The sequence below is a fragment of the Rhagoletis zephyria genome, unplaced genomic scaffold, assembly GCF_001687245.7.
Source record: "Rhagoletis zephyria isolate East Lansing unplaced genomic scaffold, Rhagoletis_zephyria_1.1 Rzeph_scaffold_00279, whole genome shotgun sequence".
NCBI lineage: Eukaryota > Metazoa > Arthropoda > Insecta > Diptera > Tephritidae > Rhagoletis > Rhagoletis zephyria.
The window spans coordinates 263,806-283,224 of record NW_016157363.1 but is presented as its reverse complement, the minus strand read 5'-3'; the positions used below and the strand labels follow the sequence as shown (position 1 = coordinate 283,224).

At 38.1% G+C, this 19,419-nt stretch overlaps 1 protein-coding gene across 1 annotated transcript in view; it reads left to right on the top strand.

The window, feature by feature from the left end:
• LOC108358635 (TLD domain-containing protein 1) overlaps positions 1-19,419 on the top strand; it is a 214,481-nt gene that overhangs the window by 6,153 nt on the left and 188,909 nt on the right. Inside the window, exon 2 of the mRNA XM_017610074.1 lies at positions 13,514-13,732. Coding sequence (XP_017465563.1) covers positions 13,514-13,732 — 219 coding nt within the window. The remainder of the gene's footprint in view (positions 1-13,513; positions 13,733-19,419) is intronic.

Here is a 19,419-nt window from a genome sequence, read left to right as displayed (position 1 = left end):
ATGGTCCTAGCTACATAAATGGATGAATTATAACGAAAAATCTCATATCTGAACAATCAGTTGTATGGGAGCTATAGGTTATAGTGACCCGATCTTTGTAATTTTCACTGTAAGTATTCTGTTGATAATGGGTGCAAGTATTGCAAAATTTCATGTTCGTAGCTGCATAAATGGAGAAGTTATAATGAAAAATCTCATATCTGAACAATCAGTTGTATGGGAGCTATAGGTTATAGTGACCCGATCTTTGTAATTTTCACTGTAAGTATTCTGTTGATAATGGGTGCAAGTATTGCAAAATTTCATGTTCGTAGCTGCATAAATGGAGAAGTTATAATGAAAAATCTCATATCTGAAGAATCAGTTGTATGGGAGCTATATGTTATAGTGGTCCGATTCTTCCGGTTCCGACAAATGATTAATACATTATAAAAATACACCCACCTACCAAATTTGATCCGGATATCTCGAAAACTGAGAGACTAGATTGCATACAAACAGACAGACAGACGGACAGACGGACATGGCTAAATCAACTCAGCTCGACGTTCTGATCATATAAGTATACATTTTCATGGGTCTATCTCTTTTTGTTCTGGTACTTACAAACATCGGACCAAAGTTATAATACCATTTCATGCTCATGAAAGGTATAAAAACAGTGATTTAAGCGAAGAAGTAAAGGCTCTTTTACAGGAATAAATAAGTATATAGATATAAGTCGATGGCCCCTTCAGCACAAATTAAATTAGTCGTAAATTAGTTGTAGTATTAAATTTATAGTATAGCTTATAAAATACAAAATTAACTAAATAATATATGTACATTTATGTTAATATAAAGGAAAATAAGGTAGTTACTGCAGAAAAATATATTATTCACTATTTTTATTTTTATTGGTGGTCGATATTTTTTAATTTTTGCTTTAATAATGCTATTTTCATAGAGAAAGATATACAATTGCATTGGTACTAAAATTATACATGCATAAAGTGAAGAATATCAAGTTCTTAGCTGCTAAATGGAGGAGTTATAGGGAAAAAATATCACATCTGAACCAACGGTTGTATGGGAGCTATATGATGTGTGGGCCTGACCTTTATGATTTTCACCCGCAATACCTCGCTTATGATAACTGACAAATGTGCAAAATTTGAAGATCTTAGCTTCAATATTTTTGAAGATACAGACTTTTTTCCGCATCTCCATACAAAAATTCCCACTGTGCGTCGCCTATTTGTTTATGATAAAGACAACAAATTACAATTTTTGATCGACAGTGGTGCTGAAATGTCAGTTCTTATGGTAAAAAATTATTAAATGTGAATTTGTGTTTAAGAGAATTTCCATTTATTTTTATTATAGCAGATATACTAAAACCAATTATTGGAGCAGATTTTTTAGCAAAATATGGGCTTTTGATTGATTTGAGAAATAAACGTTTGGTAGATCCATTGACAAATATTTCAGTAAGTGCGGTATCCGGATTTTTGAAAATATCCTTGCCAAATCTATTTCCTGTAGAAAATAAATATATAAAATTACTTAAAGCATTTCCATCATTATTATCTGATCCTGACTACAATAAACCAGTTAAGCATTCTACTGTTCACCACATAATTTGTAATGGTAAATTACCTTTTTCAAAACCGAGAAGACTTGATCCCATAAAATTTAAAGTAGTAAAAACTGAGTTCGATTTTTAGTGAATTCTGGCATATGTCGCTCTTCTAATTCACATGTTGTTTCTCCATTGCATTTAGTGCCCGAAAAAGAGTCCGATGATTGGCGTCGATGTGGTGATTCTCGACGATTGAATTTTATAACAGTACCTGATCGGTATCCACTATAAATATTAACTTGCGCTCCAAACATATATTTTATAAAATAGATTTAGTACGTGCCTATCACCAAATACCAATGGCAGAAGAAGACATTGGTAAAACTGCGATTCAAACACCTACTACGTTTATACGCACGTATTATTTGCAAATAACAATTTGCAAAATGGTAAAAATTGCCGTATAAACGCTGAGTTAATTTTTTATTTGCAAATAAGCGCAAGACGCCGCCATTCTTAGGTTTATTTTCTTTTTATCATCTTATTGCCTTTTTATAATCAAGACGTTGCCATTTTTAACTTTATTTTCTTTTTCGATGGTCATATTATTGCCTTTTTATAATCAGACAATATTAAAAAAGAATTTTTCACCATCGAATAAACGGTGAGTTAGGTATTTGCAAATTATTTTTATTTGCAAATAGCTTACGTATAAACGTAGTACCGTTTGGTCTTTGAGTTTGTAAGAATACCTTTCGGTCTTAGAAATTCTGCGCAAACTTTTCAACGTTTTATTAATGAAGTCTTAGCAGATTTAGATTTTGTTTTTGTATATTTGGACGATATACTTATTGATTGTAATAATGAAGAGGAGCATTTAGTACACCTACAAACAGTATATACAACTTTAGATGATTTCGGCTTAAATATCAAGCTAAACAAATGCACTTTTGGTGTGTCACAAATCGATTTCTAAGGTTACAATATTTCTAAGGAAGGCATTAAGCCAACCAATGAAAAAATCAAAGTCATTCGTGAGTTTGAACGTTCCAAAACAGCTAAACAAATGCAAAAGTTCATAGGTATGGTGAATTGTTATCACCGATATATACCAAGGCTAGCGGAATTTTTAAGCCCGATTCACGCAATGGTAACACTTGCCTTGAAACAAAAGAGTCATAGTTTAATTTGGAATAATGAGGCGGTACAAAACTTTGAAAAGGTCAAAGGGATTTGTGCGGCAGAAGATCTTTTAAACCACTTTCACAAAACAGCAAATCTTTCAATATCAGTAGACGCTTCAACAATTGCGATAGGTGTTCTGGAGCAACACATTGGAAATGAAATTGAACCTTTAGCATTCTATTCAAAGAAATTAACAGCATCTGAAACTAAATACAGTGCTTTTGACCGGGACTATTTAGTAATATATGAAACTATTAAACATTTTAGGCACATATTAGAAGGACCTAAATATACGGTCTATATCGACCACAAACCATTAACTTATGTGCTAGATTCGAAAGTTGAACGTAGTCCTCGTCAGACAAGGCATCCTGAATAAATTTCTCAATTTATTATTGGCATCGAAACATATTGCAGGCAAAAATAATATTGTAACAGACACACTTTCACGCATTCCAGAAGTAGAACCTCTAGAAAATAGCGAGTTTAACCTTAGAGTGTTATATGAAGAACAGCAAAAAGATCAATTTTTTTAAGATTTTATTAGAACTCCAGAGGGTATTTATAAATTAAAAGAAATTGAAGTTCCTATTCTTAAGATCAAAATTTTGTGAATAATCAAATGGAACTACTAGACCATACATACCGCAAAGCCTTCGTAGAGAAGCATTTTCTAAATTACATAACATAGCTCACCCTAGTACTTGAGCTACACGACATTTAATTAAATCCAAATATTTCTGGCCATCAATGAATAAAGAAATCAATAAATGGCTTAAAATTTGCACAGGTTGCCAAAAAGCAAAAGTATTTAAATACACTAAAACTAGTAGTATTAGTAAAATAACTATAGCAAAAGGTAGAGCATCTACATATAGACATTGTAGGACCCTTGACGATTTCAAATGCTTTCCAATACATATTAACAATTATTGATCGAAACACTCGTTGGCCAGAAGCTACAGCAAAATCAGTTGTTAATATTTTCTTCAAAGAGTATATACCACGTTTTGGGAGTTCCTTCTCAAATTACAAGTGATCAAGGTGTCCAGTTTACATCCAATATATTCAAAGAGTTCGCAAAGTTTTTGGGATGTCAGTTAATCACAACCACTGCATATCATCCTCAAGCTAATGGCATGATTGAACGCCTACACAGACAGTTGAAAGCTTAAATTTTACGTTCACCAAGTGAACTCGTAGTTCAATCTAAAGATAATTTTAATGCTAATGAGTTTCTTACAAAAATTAAACTTCATTTTCAAAGTTTTCATTCAGGCATATCGCATCACCAAAATTCAAATAAAATTTATATACCCAAAGATTTGCTATCACGCAAACAAGTTTTTGTGCTTGTCGACAGTAATAAGAAGGGACTGCAATCTCCATATGAAGGACCATATGAAGTCATTGAATAACACCCAAAATATTTCAAAGTACAGATACACAACACGTATAGGAATATATCAATTGACAGAATTAAACCTGCATTTATAGAGAACATTTTAACAATATTCCAACCATGATACAAAAAAGAAGGTAGTTCCATTTAATGACATTCGTTGTTGTTGTTAACCATTTGACTTTTAATAAAATTATGACATTTCATTTCATTCATGCTACCTGATCACTAGAAAAAATATTTTTTTGAAAGCAGAAGATTTTATCAGTACATTCAAAGATGTGGAATATGATGGACTTTAAAATTATACCGCCTACATAATTTCGAAAATGGGGTTGATGACTAGGGTTCAGAACGCATGAGGAAAGTGATCAAAATTATACTTACATATCGTCGTTTATACTACGTTCAAATTGGCCCCGTTTAACTTGTTAAATGAAAAAGAGCTTTTTGGAAAACACAATCGTCCACATTGAACATTTGGAGTTAACCTTGACGGTTGTTTGATTACCAATAACAATTCGAAACAAATATTCAAAATCAAGTCTTTGTGTTTCAATTTGTTTTGTGCGAATGTCTGCTTCTTGATATTAACGCATACGGATAACTTAGAGACTTCAAAATGTTTAGTTCGTATGCACTATTTATCTCTGCGTACGATGAGACCTCATGGGAAATAACTAATTACCGCCTGGGCCTCTTTTTAGACAGGCAGACATGCATACAATTATGATATTTTTTGATAATTTTTAATTTTTAATAATTTCCTGAATATAAATTTTTTGAACGTTGGCGTGTCAAATGAAAGCTTTTGGGTCTTTCTGATTGGCCGGAGCAGAAAGCTTTCTGATACAACTCTGCGCTGAACTGGTTTTCAAACGAGTTAAAGATTTAACCGGTTAAATTTTCCAACAACAATTGCATGGATGGGTAGTTTATGAACTTCTTTTGTTCATTTAACTGGTTCAAGCCCATTTAACATGTTTAGCTCGTCAATTTGAACGTAGTATTAAAGTACAAAACCGCGTATCGTCGTTCTGCAAAACCGCGTAACTGACATTTTTTGCCAAAAATTGGATTTTCTCACACAAGCTCTTGGCTCGAGCCTTATCCATCCGTCCAGAAATATGCTAGTAAGAAATGCGATTGATTTATAAAAAAGATAATAATTTTGAAATATGAGTGTTTTTACTCTCTAGGAAATAATTTATGCAACTTCACATACGCAGTTTTGCATTTTGTTGATACGCGGTTTTGTACTTTATACGACGATATGTTAATTGTTTATTGGAGGGTGGTCTGTTTAAGCCGACTTCAGGTTTTTTGCATACATTAGAAACTTTAAGTTCAAAATTTGTGAAAGCTAACTTGTTGCAAAATCTGATGAGAGAATTAAAAGTAAATTTAAACCAAAATATAAAAAGGTTTTATTTGGGAAGAACATTCTTAAGAATTAGATTTTTAGATCGCATGATTGCATTCAAAATAAGAAAACGAAAAAATAACAGCATAATGCGCGCGTGGTTTTTATTATAATATAAAAAGAACAATTACGATGAAGTCTTCTTTAATAGTCTATATTTTATATATTTTGAATAAAAAATAGTGCGAGCTACGTAAGTAAAAGAAGTACCAAGCACTGATAATGGTTTTTGATTTGAAATATTACAACATTGGTATAAATATGGGAAGGAAAATACTCAGATTTATTGTTTTAATATTATCAAAGTGGCAAGGCCGATGATAATACTCACAATTTATGAAACTTCAAAAAAATTTATTATCCGTCAAAAGTTGTTTATTGAAACTANAACAAAACTAAAAAGCGAGTTACATTTGGTTTGATTTAAATAATTTTAACCGGCCGGCCAATTGCCTTGTATGTTGCCAACAACGTTTCTTTATCTTTGCCCCAAGTGCTGCCAGCCAGCGACTTGAGGACATTGTTGCGCCTTTGTACTTTGTTGACAATTGCGGTTGTATGCGCCGAGAGGGAGAGCAGGCTGTCGAAGGTAACTCCGAGGATTTTCGGGTTATTCACCGTCGGTATTGTTACGCCATCAACGTGAGTACCCAGTTGCAGTCTGACCTCCTTCGTCCAGGTGGTGAATAGGGTTGCCAGTGAAGAAGCGAGAAAGTTCGGCGAGATAACCGTTTACTTTCGAGCACAAGTCATCAATTCCATTCCCAGGCGCCATTATCGAACCCCCTTTGATGGTTGAGGGAGCTTTGAGATGTAATATTTAAACAGTAGTGAGGACAGGACACAACCCTGTGGTACCCCCTGTTTAATTTTTCCTAGCTTGCTGGTTTTGTCCCTGAAAATTACTGACGAGTGTCGACCACTCAGGTAATTCGCCGACCACCATTTGAGTCCCTGTGGGAGTGAGGAGGCCTCTATGTTTTCTAGCAGCGTTGAATGACTGACAGTGTCGAACGCCTTGGACAGGCCCAACGCTACTAGAATAGTTCTCTCGCAGGGCGGTTTCGGGTAAGGCCACGAGTTATCTGGGTGTTTATGGCGTTAAGTGCTTTTGTTGTGCTGTGCACTTTACGGAATCCATGCTGATGCTTCGCTGGGGTTAGGTGGTTCGTGAAATACGGGAGTAGCAAGGCCTCTAGTGTCTTCGCTCCCGGAGAAAGGAGGGTTATCGGGCGATAAGACTCCTTTGTTGGCTGCTTTTCCGGTTTTAGCAGTGGGACGACTCTCCCCATCTTTTAGATGTACGCTACTCCCGCAGGACCCAAATTTTTCAGCATCAACATGCATATTCCGTCGGGTCCAATGGCTTTGGAGGCTTTCGCCTTTCCGATGGCTACCCTCACCTCACCGCTGGTGAAAACAAGAGGCGCACTGGGTTTTGGCATTTTGTGCAGTCTTTTGGTCTCTCGACGTTTGGCTTTATCCACCGGAGGATGCCGAAAGAACTGCCGGCTAAAATAGCTCGCGCATCGCTCCGGGTCCGACGAAGCGTGGTCACCAAAGTATATTTCAACTCTGTCGACACGCTTCGTCGGGTTGGACAATGACTTCACGCTTGACCAAAGGTCTTCAAATGCTCCTCCCATTTCTTCCGCTTATGTACGTTCACAAGTTGCCGAATCTCCGAACTGAGATCCCTAATGCGGGGATTTCCGGGATCGGCCTGACGAAGGTTGGTACGCTCATCGGCTAGAACAGCCGCTTCAGTAGGAAAGTTCGGACGCGGACCCGTAATACATCCTGCTGGGATGAAGCGAGCTGCAGCAGCAGTGACAACCCTGCGGAATTTACGATCACCTACGTGAATGTCGGTTGGTATGGGTAGTGCAGTGAAGGCGCTTTAAGTAACATCCGCGAAGCCTTTCCAGCCAGCTTTGGAAGCAAAGTCGACTGGTTTATCAATCGAGATGATTATGGGCAGATGGTCTGATGTTAAAGTCAGCAGAGGTCGCCGTGGTACGCTGCTTATCAGACCAGCGCTTACTATTGTTAGGTCTGGCGAGCTGCAGCAGCTGTCCATAATCCTGGTGGGTGCGTCGTCGTTCATTGTGCAGAATCGGCTTATCTGTTCAGCCAGATGTATTGCCCTACGATAATTTGACAGGCTTGAGTGCCAGAGATCGTGGTGCGCGTTAAAGTCGCCAACTACCATACGGTTTCCACCTCTGAGTAGCGCACCTATTTCAGGGTGATATCCTGCCAGATAGCTGGTGACAGGGGGTATATGTACGTTAAATATTTCGAGCTCAACATCGCCTGACCGGATAGCAATACCCTGATATAATAGGATAGTATCTCTGCGGTCCATGTCTGCTTCGATAAGACGATACTGCATGGTGTGGTGCGTGATGAACGCTAAGCCTCCACCAATGTCTCGCTCGCGTTCTCGACGGTGCACATTGTATCCGGCGCAATTCAACAAGGTTGAATTGCCGTGCAACTTCGTCTCTTGGACCGCAGCTATTAATATTCCATGCCTTCCCATGAAGACAGTTATCTCCTCGATCGCGCTCTGGAGTCCGTTACAGCTGAATTGTAGCACCTTTGTGTGCCTTGGGCGACCAATTGTGATGTGTGGAGTTAGGGAGTTGTGTTGCCTGCCGGCTCCTTGCTGTATGTGCTGCAACAGGAGGTGCTGCCTTGTGGTGTTGGTTGGCGGCGTCGCGGGGGGAGGTACGGGCAGGACAGCAGGGGCCCACATAGTCACTCGTCCAATCACGCGTGCTGCGAGGTCCTGAGCATGCCCTAAAGTGGCACCAGCCAAGGCCGGAGTTGCATTTGACTGATGTCACGTTACGGTATATTCTGGACTGACAAACCGAGCAGATTGTCGGAGGGACTAGGAGCTGCCGGCGGTGGTGTGTGGGTGCTATTGTGTTTGTGTGTCTATTGTTGTGTTGTGTTGTGGTGTGGGTGTGTTGGTTCTGTGCTGCACGTGCGGGTGGTGGTTTGCCGTGGAGGCAGTCCGATTCGCACAGCATGGGGCCGCGAACAACGTGGTTCATTGCCGGTGCGTACGTAGGCCCGAGCAGGTATGGAGATGACTCCACCCGTCACAGGCATTGCACCTGGCCGAGGTGAAGTTTGTATGCAGTCGTCTCTGGCATACACAGCAGGTGTAAATTTCTGGCCCTGGGTTGGACTCTATGCCAGCCCTGAGAAGAAGGGTAAGGAACAGATGCAGCCCTAGTATCGAGCAACGTTTGATCGATTTCGCCGACCTAAACGGGGTTAGATCGCCGAAACAACAGCCCTTGGTCGGGTAAGATCCGAGTCATTCCGGTACGTAGATCCGGCTGTCGTAGGAATATAAAAAAAACAATTAACTGAACTTAGATATGTGGCTCATTTTCGAAGTTGGCAAATTAAATCTTCGAATCCTCTTTAAGTACATATCAGTGGTAAACTCTTTTAAGCTGTAATAGTATGTTCACGTTGAGCCTTTAACTCGAGTTTATGGGCCGTTTTGGAATTAAACGATAAACACTACTCATAAACTCGGAAAACAGTTTTATTTGGAGTTAAAGCGAATGCAATCCTTTTTTACCGAATTTGGTTTGTGTCTTTGATAATCAAAACCTGCAACCAACTTGCCGACAGTTAGTCTGTTCCCGTACTGCAGGATTTAATCAGAAATTGTCCGACGTCGTTCCCTGCACATAAGAATATCAACAATCTAGCTGGCAAAAACCAAAACTTTGGCTCGACAGAACTTTTTGTGTTGATTTCAACCCTACCAAAAGTAAAAAATAAACAAGATATCAATGGTTAAAGTTAAATTGTTTTGATTTTTTATTTTTGATGTTTTTCTAAATATTAATATTTTCTTACAATATAACCTATTAAGAAGCTAATGACGTCAAAAGAAAGATAATTAGGGGGTATTTCACTTGGTGTACATATTTTTCCTTTTTTATATTTTTAAGCCATAAATTAATTTTTAAAACAAATAAACAAAGTCGAAGAGTATAAAATATTCACAAACGCTGAATGAATAAACTAAAGACTTCAGACACGAACTAAAAAAAAAATGTAAAACAAATACTAGTTTTTATTCTTTCGTTACCTGTAACAGCAAAACTGAAAATAACTTCTGTCACTGTTGCTGTATCAGTTGTTCTTGTTGTTGTTGTTGTAGTAGCTGTAGGCCTGATTTTACTTTCTGGTATCTATATGATGATGCAACGCATGACCTTGGAACTGCAATTAATCGGTTCATAGAATTGATTGTTGAACACAATAATTCTCGACGACAAAGTGACTGACAACTAGATATGACTACATTGCATCAAATCAATGATATCCCGAAGCAAAATTCGACTGAAACCAGTGTGTTCAATAGGCGTTGATGTGGGTTATAGCGGCGAAACGCTTGCTTTGGATGTTACCGGCCGTTTTGGTAAAGAAGTAGCACATAAATGTACGTAGTACGGAAATTCTCCTGATAGTTGCAAAACTGCCGTTGCTTTTGTTGATGCTGCGACCTTAATCTATTGCTCGCCAATATATCAAGATATTTTGTGATTTAAAATTTTCTTTTCTTTATTGCTTGATCGCGTTGAAAGATTATTTATTAATAATCAAAAATTTTCTTTTTCAATAACAACCAAATTCATAGAACAATAAATTTACCTCCGAGAATTTAAATAAGTGTAAAAACATACAGTTTAATTACCCTACACAAAAACCAAAAATTTGGCTCGATAGAAATTTTTGTGCTAATTTGATTGAAGTAAAAAATAAAGAAGATATCAATGGTTGAAGTTAAATTTTTAGATTTTTTAATATTAAAATCTTCTGAACAATATAACCTATTAAAAAACTAATGACGTCAAAAAAAGGTAATTAGGGGGTATTTCACTTGGTGTACATATTTTTAATTTTTTTGTTTATATTTTTAAGCCAGAAATACCTAATAACCAAAAAATATATAAATATATATATTTTTTTAATGCCGCTTATTTACATTTTTTTCCAAAGGTTATACTGTATACTCCGCGTAAACGATATTTAAATTATCAAAATAGCACAATATGTTAGTGATAGGTCAAATAGTTTATATAAAATATATAAAAGTTAAACTTAAATCTCTTATTGTCTTTAGTTTTTATTTGCGCCAAATAATCTTGGTATGGTTGAAATCAGCATGGAAATTCTATTTAGCTACATTTTTTATTTCTTTATGGCTAAACGGTTGGTATTCTACGCCGCGGCTACCTCGGACTATTACTGTCTAAATCCTGGAGTACGGGAACAGGCTAAATGTGAATAAGAACTCTGAGTTTATTAAACACCCCAATGAGAACTCTTGACAGTTGAAAAATGGAAAAGAAATATATTCCTTCAAAATTTCTTAAACCAATTTGCAACTGAGTAAAAATTTGTGAAGGGGGCCACCATTTTTCCGAAGGTCGAGCTTTTTTGCAATTACCTGTTTATGCTTCACAACGATAAAAGAAAAATGCACGTTTCACAATTTTTCGAAATTCGAATTATTTTTGGAAATTATAGCAATTAAAATTTTTCGAAATTTTTTAGATTTTAATTGTTTCCTCGCTATTGGTAATACCGATTCTGCTCATATTATAAACAGTTGAGAATGATGGTGTTTTCTTCCCATTTTTATTTTTTATTTGGCCATAAATTTTTTTTATAAAAGTTATTAAATTTATTTTTAAATTTTACTGACATCTCAGTGGCTTTAAAATCGCGGTTATTATTTGCAGAATTATTATTTGCAGAAAAAAATTTGCCGCAATGCATCTAGACAAAAGCAAAAATCAAATCAATATCAAATCATTTTCAAACATTTGACATTTGATAAAGGCTTTGATTTCAAATCATTCTCAAATGTATATCAAACCTAATTGTTTGCTGGGATGGCTCTCGCCTGGTGTTCAGCCATGAAGTTCCTGGCCCAGATTTTTGAGTCGAGCTCTTCTGCGGTCAGTTCTTCAGCTTTCTTGTCCCTCAGTCTCTCCAGGATCCTGAAGGCTGTCCGTCTGGTACGATAGTACCTTTCTGATGCACTAATGTGCTTCTGGAAATGGCTACTGCCCAGGGCAACATAAGTGCCAGAATGCGCACCTCAGAGGCCGCTGGCTTAGCCATGCCAGATATGTCAGTTTTAATGTGCAGTACTTCGGTATACTTCGTAAGCATTAGTCATCAAAGCACGTGTACGGGCTACTCAATCGTTATGAGCTAAAATGTTTTCTGTATTGATTTATATTTGTAAATATTGTTTATTTTTTACTTTTGTTAAATACAAACTGTTCTGAAAAAAGTATCCTTTGATTCAAAAAAATTTAGTGCTTCTAGTGTGGTAAAACGCTTTTTTGCCAAGTGTTGGTGCTTTTAGAAACTCAAAAGTTGGCAACACTGGGCACAGATATTTTATAATGCCCTTACTTGGTCATTATATTTTGTGTCATTTAATGCCTAGCTGCCATGAACAACAACTTCTCATAAAAATACAATCACCGTTCGGAGTCGGCGTAAAACTGTAGGTCCCTCCCTTTGTGTGACAACATCAAGGCGCATGCCACAAATCGGAGGAGAAGATGGCCAAACACTAACATATGTGTAAGCGACAATCTATTATTATTATTATAATGCCTAGTGGAAATCCGGCACCTAGGCCTGATAGTTTCAGAGAAGTTAATTTATAAATCCAGATTTTGTTTTTTTTTGCGAAAAAATGAAAAAAAAAATCAAAATTTAACAGGGAAAAGCTTTAAAAACAAGTAATTTTTAAGCAAAAACCAAAACGGGCTTCGATTCTCATATTAAAAGTTAAGATTATCGTTTAATTTAGTATGGGACCACCCCTGAGGTAACACCTTTCTCTCTCTCTCTCGGTTAACGACGTCCACAGTTATTTGGTAGCATACATGCATACAAAAAAATGAATAAACGAATTGATAACCTCCTTTTTGTGAAGTCGGTTAATAACAGTTTATGTGTAATTTTTTTTATTTACAAAAAAATTAAGCTACTAATGAAGAAAACCGATGGCTAAATAATAACTGTGTTTATATAATTGTGTTAGCGTCTGGTCTCTTACAAACAAATTAAGCTAATAATGAAGAAAACCGATGGCTAAATAAAAAAGGAATGAGCGGTCTAATGAAAATGCTTGGGGATCTTTTGTAGGAAAAATAAGCAGGAAAGTGTGTACATGGCGTATGAACAACATTCTTTCCTGCTAATTTTTCATACAAAAAATCTTTACGCGTTTTCAGTTGACCACTCATTCCTTATTTATTTGTCCATCGATTTTCTTCTGTACTAGTTTGATTTTTGTTTGAAACAGAGCAAGCAGGCTTTAAAACAATTAAAAAAAACTGACACAGAATGTGTTTTTTTTTTATTTTTTCCCCGTTAAAGTTTGATTTTTTTTAATTATTGCATAAATAAAACAATATCTGGAATTATTAATTAATTTCTCAGAAACCATCCGGCTTATCGAAAAGTGATGTATGTACATACCGTTTATGAAGAATTTTATAAGTTCTCCTGAGCCGTATTTCGTATTAAAATTATTAAATTGGTTCGCAAGATATACGTGATTAAGTGGAATCACTGCATAAATAAAACAAAAAATCTGGAACTATTAGTTAATTTCTCAGAAACCACCCGACTTATCGAAAAGTGATGTACGTACGGTTTATGGAGAATTTTGTGAGTTCTCCTGAGTCGTATTGCGCATTAAAATTATTAAATTGGTTCGCAAGATATACGTGATTAAGTGGAATCACTTTTTGTTTTAAGCTGAATAACGGTAACTTAAAAATATCGCAAAAAATTATCCACCACTCGTGTAACATTTCATACATTCTTCAATGCAAAATTTTAAAATATTATTTTTTCATATTTACAGAAATCCTGGTCAAATATTATCGACCCTCATTTAGCACAGTGTACCGCGAATTTCCTTTTTAAACTGGTTGGACAAGTGACTCCCGTTATATCATTAGACCGATATGCTGAACCTTATTACATTGTAGAGAGAGGCGCAATTGATGATAAAGTGAATTTTCTGGCCACATCATTGGAACAAAGCGACACAAATCAATTTACAATTAAGGAACTGGAATATGTAAGAATATATGTATATCTATTCCACTTATTTGGGACTATTACCAAATCTATTGTACAAAATCCTCGATTCCGAATGATGGCTGTGGTGATGGTGTGGAAAATTTGCTATTTTCTGCATGATGATCAATTCTCTTTGAATGCTGCGAGACTAGTTGCATCGAATGTAGGCAAAATCCTATTGGAATTTTACTACAACGTATGGATACTAACGTTTGGGCTGAAAAAAGTGGACCACTCTTGTTTGCAAGATGGCGATTCTTTAACTCCCCGAGTCCCGCAAATCAAGTTTAATATTCTCTTCGGCTGGCCTTATAGTTTTTAAAAAGAATTGACCACCGTGCAACAAATTGTCAGGATTTCGTAATTTCAGGAGTCCCGAGCCCTTTTTAGTCTCGAAATCCTGGGATCAAGCCCTCGAGATCCCGGGGACTCGGGATATAATTTAATCTACGACCAAATTAAAATAGATCGAAATTCAGACACTGTAATGCCATGAAATAATTATAAAATTGCAACCCTACAAGCAATCAAATAATACATACATACAGTGACGAGCAAAACTGTAACATGGTGTAACACATTTTATTTCAGCCACCGCTATCTTTCCAAGTTCTAACGACATTCATACTTTTGTTGTATATTCTTATTGGTACACCTGTACTTCCCCTCTCATAACGAATTGAAGTCAATCCAACAACAATAATAAAACCAGCAGACAAAAATGTAAATTAAGGCATATGTTACAGTTTTGCTCTTATATAGTTTTAACCACTTTTTGACAATTTTCACGAAAAAAAAAGAATTGTTAACACAATGTTCAGTATACTTTTGCTTTTTTTGGTTCCTGGATGCAATTTGGCATACCTTATTTGTATCTCTGTAAAAAATAAAGGTATAGCCTCCCATATATCCTTGGTTTGCTTTCATAGCTCATGTACTCTATTGGACGCACTTGCATACTTAGTAAGCTGAGCTTTTAGTTGATTTCGCAAATTTTCGACGAGATTCATATCCGCGGTTTGTGGAGGTCATTTCAAAATAGCAATTTTTTGCTTTTGCATCCAGTCTTTGCGAACATGTGCTGTGTGTTTGGGGTAATTTTTCAGCAGAAACTCTCATTTTTCGACTACATCTTGCAAATTTTGTTGAAATATGAACAGATACTGTTCTTTACGCATAATGCGTACTAACGGACCAACAATATTTTTGAAATACAACCCCAAAGTATTATTGACCGACTACTGTGATTCACAGTTTGCCTTACATGATGCGCTTAGGCTTAATTTGGATCTTTGATCCAATACCATGCCCGACCATCTGATTGAAAGCGATTAATTTAGTCTTGTCATTGCATTCTGTAAGGCCTAACATATCCCAATAGGCAACGGTCCGGTTTTCGTGCGATCCGTCAAAATGCTACCACTCTCGCACATGTATTTTGATCAAAATGGTTTTTTCTTTTTTTATTATGCCTTTGCGTTCAATTTTAATACCTTACGCGCTTCTGTAATAGTGGCTGTAGCGCTACTTGCTACTAAGTTCACAAGATATCGGACCGTAATATTTTCTGGCAGACTTCCTTTGTCCTTAATAACATTTTAGGCTATATTTGTTCTCAGTCTTAACATATTCATGTGGCGAGCTCCACAATTTTTTGTCACTTTTCCTACTGTCCCGCGTTACCGCAGTAAATCTATTATTTATATTTATGGTTCCTTATTAACTATATTATATACTGGTGGTCACTTCTTGAATAAATTACAATACAGAAAAAAGTCATCTGACTTCCAACTAATTAAAAGATAACTGTAAAATGCAAAACTGTGAGTGAGTGCAAAACTGCAACATTTGCCTTAATTTACATTTTTGGCTGCTGGTTTTATTATTGTTGTTGGATTGACTTCAAATCTTTATGAGAGAGGGAGTAGGGGTGTACCAATAAGAATATACAACAAAAGAATGAAAGTCATTAGAAATTGGAAAGATAGCGGTGGCTGAAATAAAAAGTGTTACAGTTACATGTTACAGTTTTGCTCGTCACTGTATATTACAATTCTAGCCCTATTATTATTCTATGTTATAAACCGCGGTCGTGTACATAAACCGCGGTCGTGTGCAGACGTGTGTCTTTGAGCTCTGTGAACTTAGTTCATCATCGCATAAATTTGTACTAATTCAATAGTTAAATCTGCTACCTATAATCTTAAGAGGCTTTTTACATATTTTGCCACGAATTGCGATTCCAAGTGCTTGGGAGATAACTTCATTGCTTGTGATAATTGCCAGATAAAAGTGCTTGCCAAATGTTCAAAACTTAATATGAGCTGCATAAACTTACTTAAAAACAACAAAAACATTTTCTTTAAGTGCAATAATTATGTCAACCAACTGTCAGTACTTAGTCAAGTTAAAATAAATGAATCTTTATTAAACTTAAATGGGCTTGCTGAGTTTCTTAACTCTATTGACAGTTCTCGTATGTATACAAAATTAGATTCCGATAATATTAATAAAAACAACAACAACACAGTGTGCAAATATTAATAAAAACAACAATAACTTTGAGTGTGCAAATATGAATAAAGACAACAATAACACTGAGTGTGCAAATAATAACAATATCCAGCAAACGCGCTCTAAAGCAAAGGTCAATAACCGGAATCCTAAACTTTTTTCATCTTCTGTTAATAGGCAAAATATTTCATCAAACAGGCCGCTCTTTTGCAGCCTGCACTTAAACGCATTGCAAATTTGTCACCTAATTCTCGTCATAGTCAACTGTTACCTAACAACATGCAGAAGTCTAATAGAAATGCCGCACAGCTTGCAAGTCAACATAAAAAGAGCAAATCTTGCTCTTCTATATGCACTTCAGATGTGTTTGATAATGCCGAAAGCCAGGTTGGCAGCGATAATGTATTGGATGAAGCTTCGGAAATTACTCCCTCTCATTCTAAAGTACCTGCAGCTACTGGTGCTGTGTATGTCGACTTGTGCAATGATACTTCGCTACAAGCTTGTTTTCTACTAATGATGCTGGTGTTACCTCTGACAACGTGATATGTGCTGATACTTCGCTGCCTACCGACAATTCTAAACAAACGATCACTAATGCTGTTATTGCTTCGGTTCCAGCTCAATTACACTGTCCCTCAGCTAGAAACTTCAATGACAATAGTGGTGGGAGCAAATTATATACAGTTGTTGGATCCAATATCAATACTGAAGTTGAAGTTGCTGTACGATATATGGCCGGCTGACGTTAGAGTGCCGCCTTTTCGTTTTTTTTCTCAAAGCGGGAGTTGCCAAGCAAGGCCCGTAGACAATTTTAACTCATCTCATATCGATGATAAATGTAATCTGTTTTCATTGTACTACCAAAATGTGAGTGGTATGCGAACTAAAACCACTCAATTTTATCGCGAACCAGCTTTGCATGAGTACGATATATTAGCTATCACTGAAACGTGGCTCAATGATAAACTTTCTTCCTCCGAATTTTTTTATGACCATTACCTGTTGTTGTTGTTGTTGTAGCGGCTACAACAACCCCGCCCAGACCGGTTGATATCTCAGTCGTTGTTCGCGAGTTCCACTAACGGCAGCCCCAAGAAGCGTGCAGCCTCTATGGGGTCGGTCCACAGGGACGACGCCGTTAGGGTTGTGGGGTTTTCCGGGCATGCGAAGAGATGTTTCGAGTCGTGTGAATGCCGTTCAGGGCCTGTCTGTAAGCTCACGGGTCTAGAGGCTGCTTAATGAACCTCTGGACTTCGTCCGTCAGTTCATATAGATGCCTCCTGAAGTGCCTCGGCGAGGGCTCCTCTTCAAGCAGCTGTCTATTTGGGTGGCCACATCTCTGGCTCCCAACCAGAAACTGGTTGCAGAGCATCGTGTTGTGCTCCCTAATTGGGAGCATTTTCGCCTCATCGTGGAGGTGGTGTTCTGGTGACATCAGGAGGCATCCGTTCGCTGTCCTAAGTGCTGTGTTTTGTACCGTCTGTAGCTTCATCCACTGCGTCCTACTAGTCTCCGGCGACCACACTGGTGCTGCGTAGTTTAAAACCGGCCGGCCTATTGCCTTGTATGTTGCCAGCAACGTTTCTTTGTCTTTGCCCCAAGTACTGCCGGCTAGCGGCTTGAGGACCTTGTTGCTTCTCTGTACTTCATTGACAATAGCGGTTGCGTGCGCAGAGAAATAGAGCAGGCTGTCGAATGTTACTCCGATTATTCACCGGCGGAATTGGTGTGTCATCGACGTGAATTCCTAGCGATAGCCTGACCTCCTTCGCCCAGGTTGTGAACAGGGTCGCAGAGGATTTCGTAGGGGAGAGGGCTAGACACTTTGCAGTGAAGAAGCGAGAATGTTCAGAGAGATATCCGTTTACTTTCGAACACAGGTCATCAATTCCATTCCCAGTCGCCATGATCGAGTAATCTTCGGCGTAAGAGACAATCGAGACTCCCTCTGGTGGTTGAGGGAGCTTTGAAATGTAAAAGTTAAACAGTAGCGGGGAAAGGACACCACCCTGTTTAACCCCCTGTTTTATTTTTCTGCGTTTGCTTGATTTGTCTCTAAACATTACCGACGAGTGTCGACCACTCAGATAATTTGCCGACCACCGTTTGAGCCTCTGTGGGAGAGAGGAAGCCTCTATATCTTCTAGTTGCGTGGAATGGCTGACAGTGTCAAAAGCCTTTGTCAGGTCCAACGCTACTAGAATCGTTCTCTCACAGGGACGTTTACGGTTAAGGCCACGAGTTATCTGAGTGTTTATGGCGTTAAGTGCTGTTGTTGTACTGTGCACTTTACGGAAACCATGCTGATGCTTCGCTGGGGTCAAGTGGTTTGTGAAATACGGGAGCAGCAAGGCCTCGAGTGTCTTCGCTACCGGGGAAAGGAGTGTTATCGGCCGATAAGAATCTCCTATGTTGGCAGGTTTCCCCGGTTTGAGCAGTGGGACCCCTCTCCCCACCTTCCAGATGTCTGGGATGATGAGAGTGTCCATAGACAAATTGAGGACCTCCGTTAGGTACGCTACCCCCGCAGGACCCAAATTTTTCCGCATCAGCATGCATATTCCGTCGGGACCCATGGCTTTGGAGGCTTTCGCCTTCCCGATGGCCACCTGAACTTCACCGCAAGTGAAAGCAAGGGGGGCACAAGTTGTTGGCAGTTTGTGCAGCCTTCTGGTCACTCGACGCTTGGCTTTGTCCACCGGAGGATGCAGTATGAACTGCCGGCTAAAATAGCTCGCGCATCGCTCCGGGTCCGACGAAGCATGGTCGCCGAAGGAAATTTCGACTCTGTCGTCGTGCTTCGTCGGATTAGACAATGACCTCACGGTTGACCAAAGCTTGCTCACACCAGAGGCGAAGTTGCAAGTCTTCAGATGCTCCTCCCACTTCTTCCGCTTATGTACGTTTACAAGTTGCCGAATCTCCGCGTTGAGATCCCTGATACGGGGATCTCCGGGATCGGCCTGACGAAGGCTATCACGCTCTTCGGCTAGAACAGCCGCTTCAGCAGGGAAATTTGGATGTGGGTCGGTGATACATTCTGCCGGTACGAAGCGAGCTGCAGCAGCGGTGACAGCCCTGCGGAACTTACGTTCACCAAGGTGGACATCGGTTGGTGTGGGGAGAGCAGCGAAGGTGTTTTCAGTAAATTCCGTGAAGCCTTTCCAA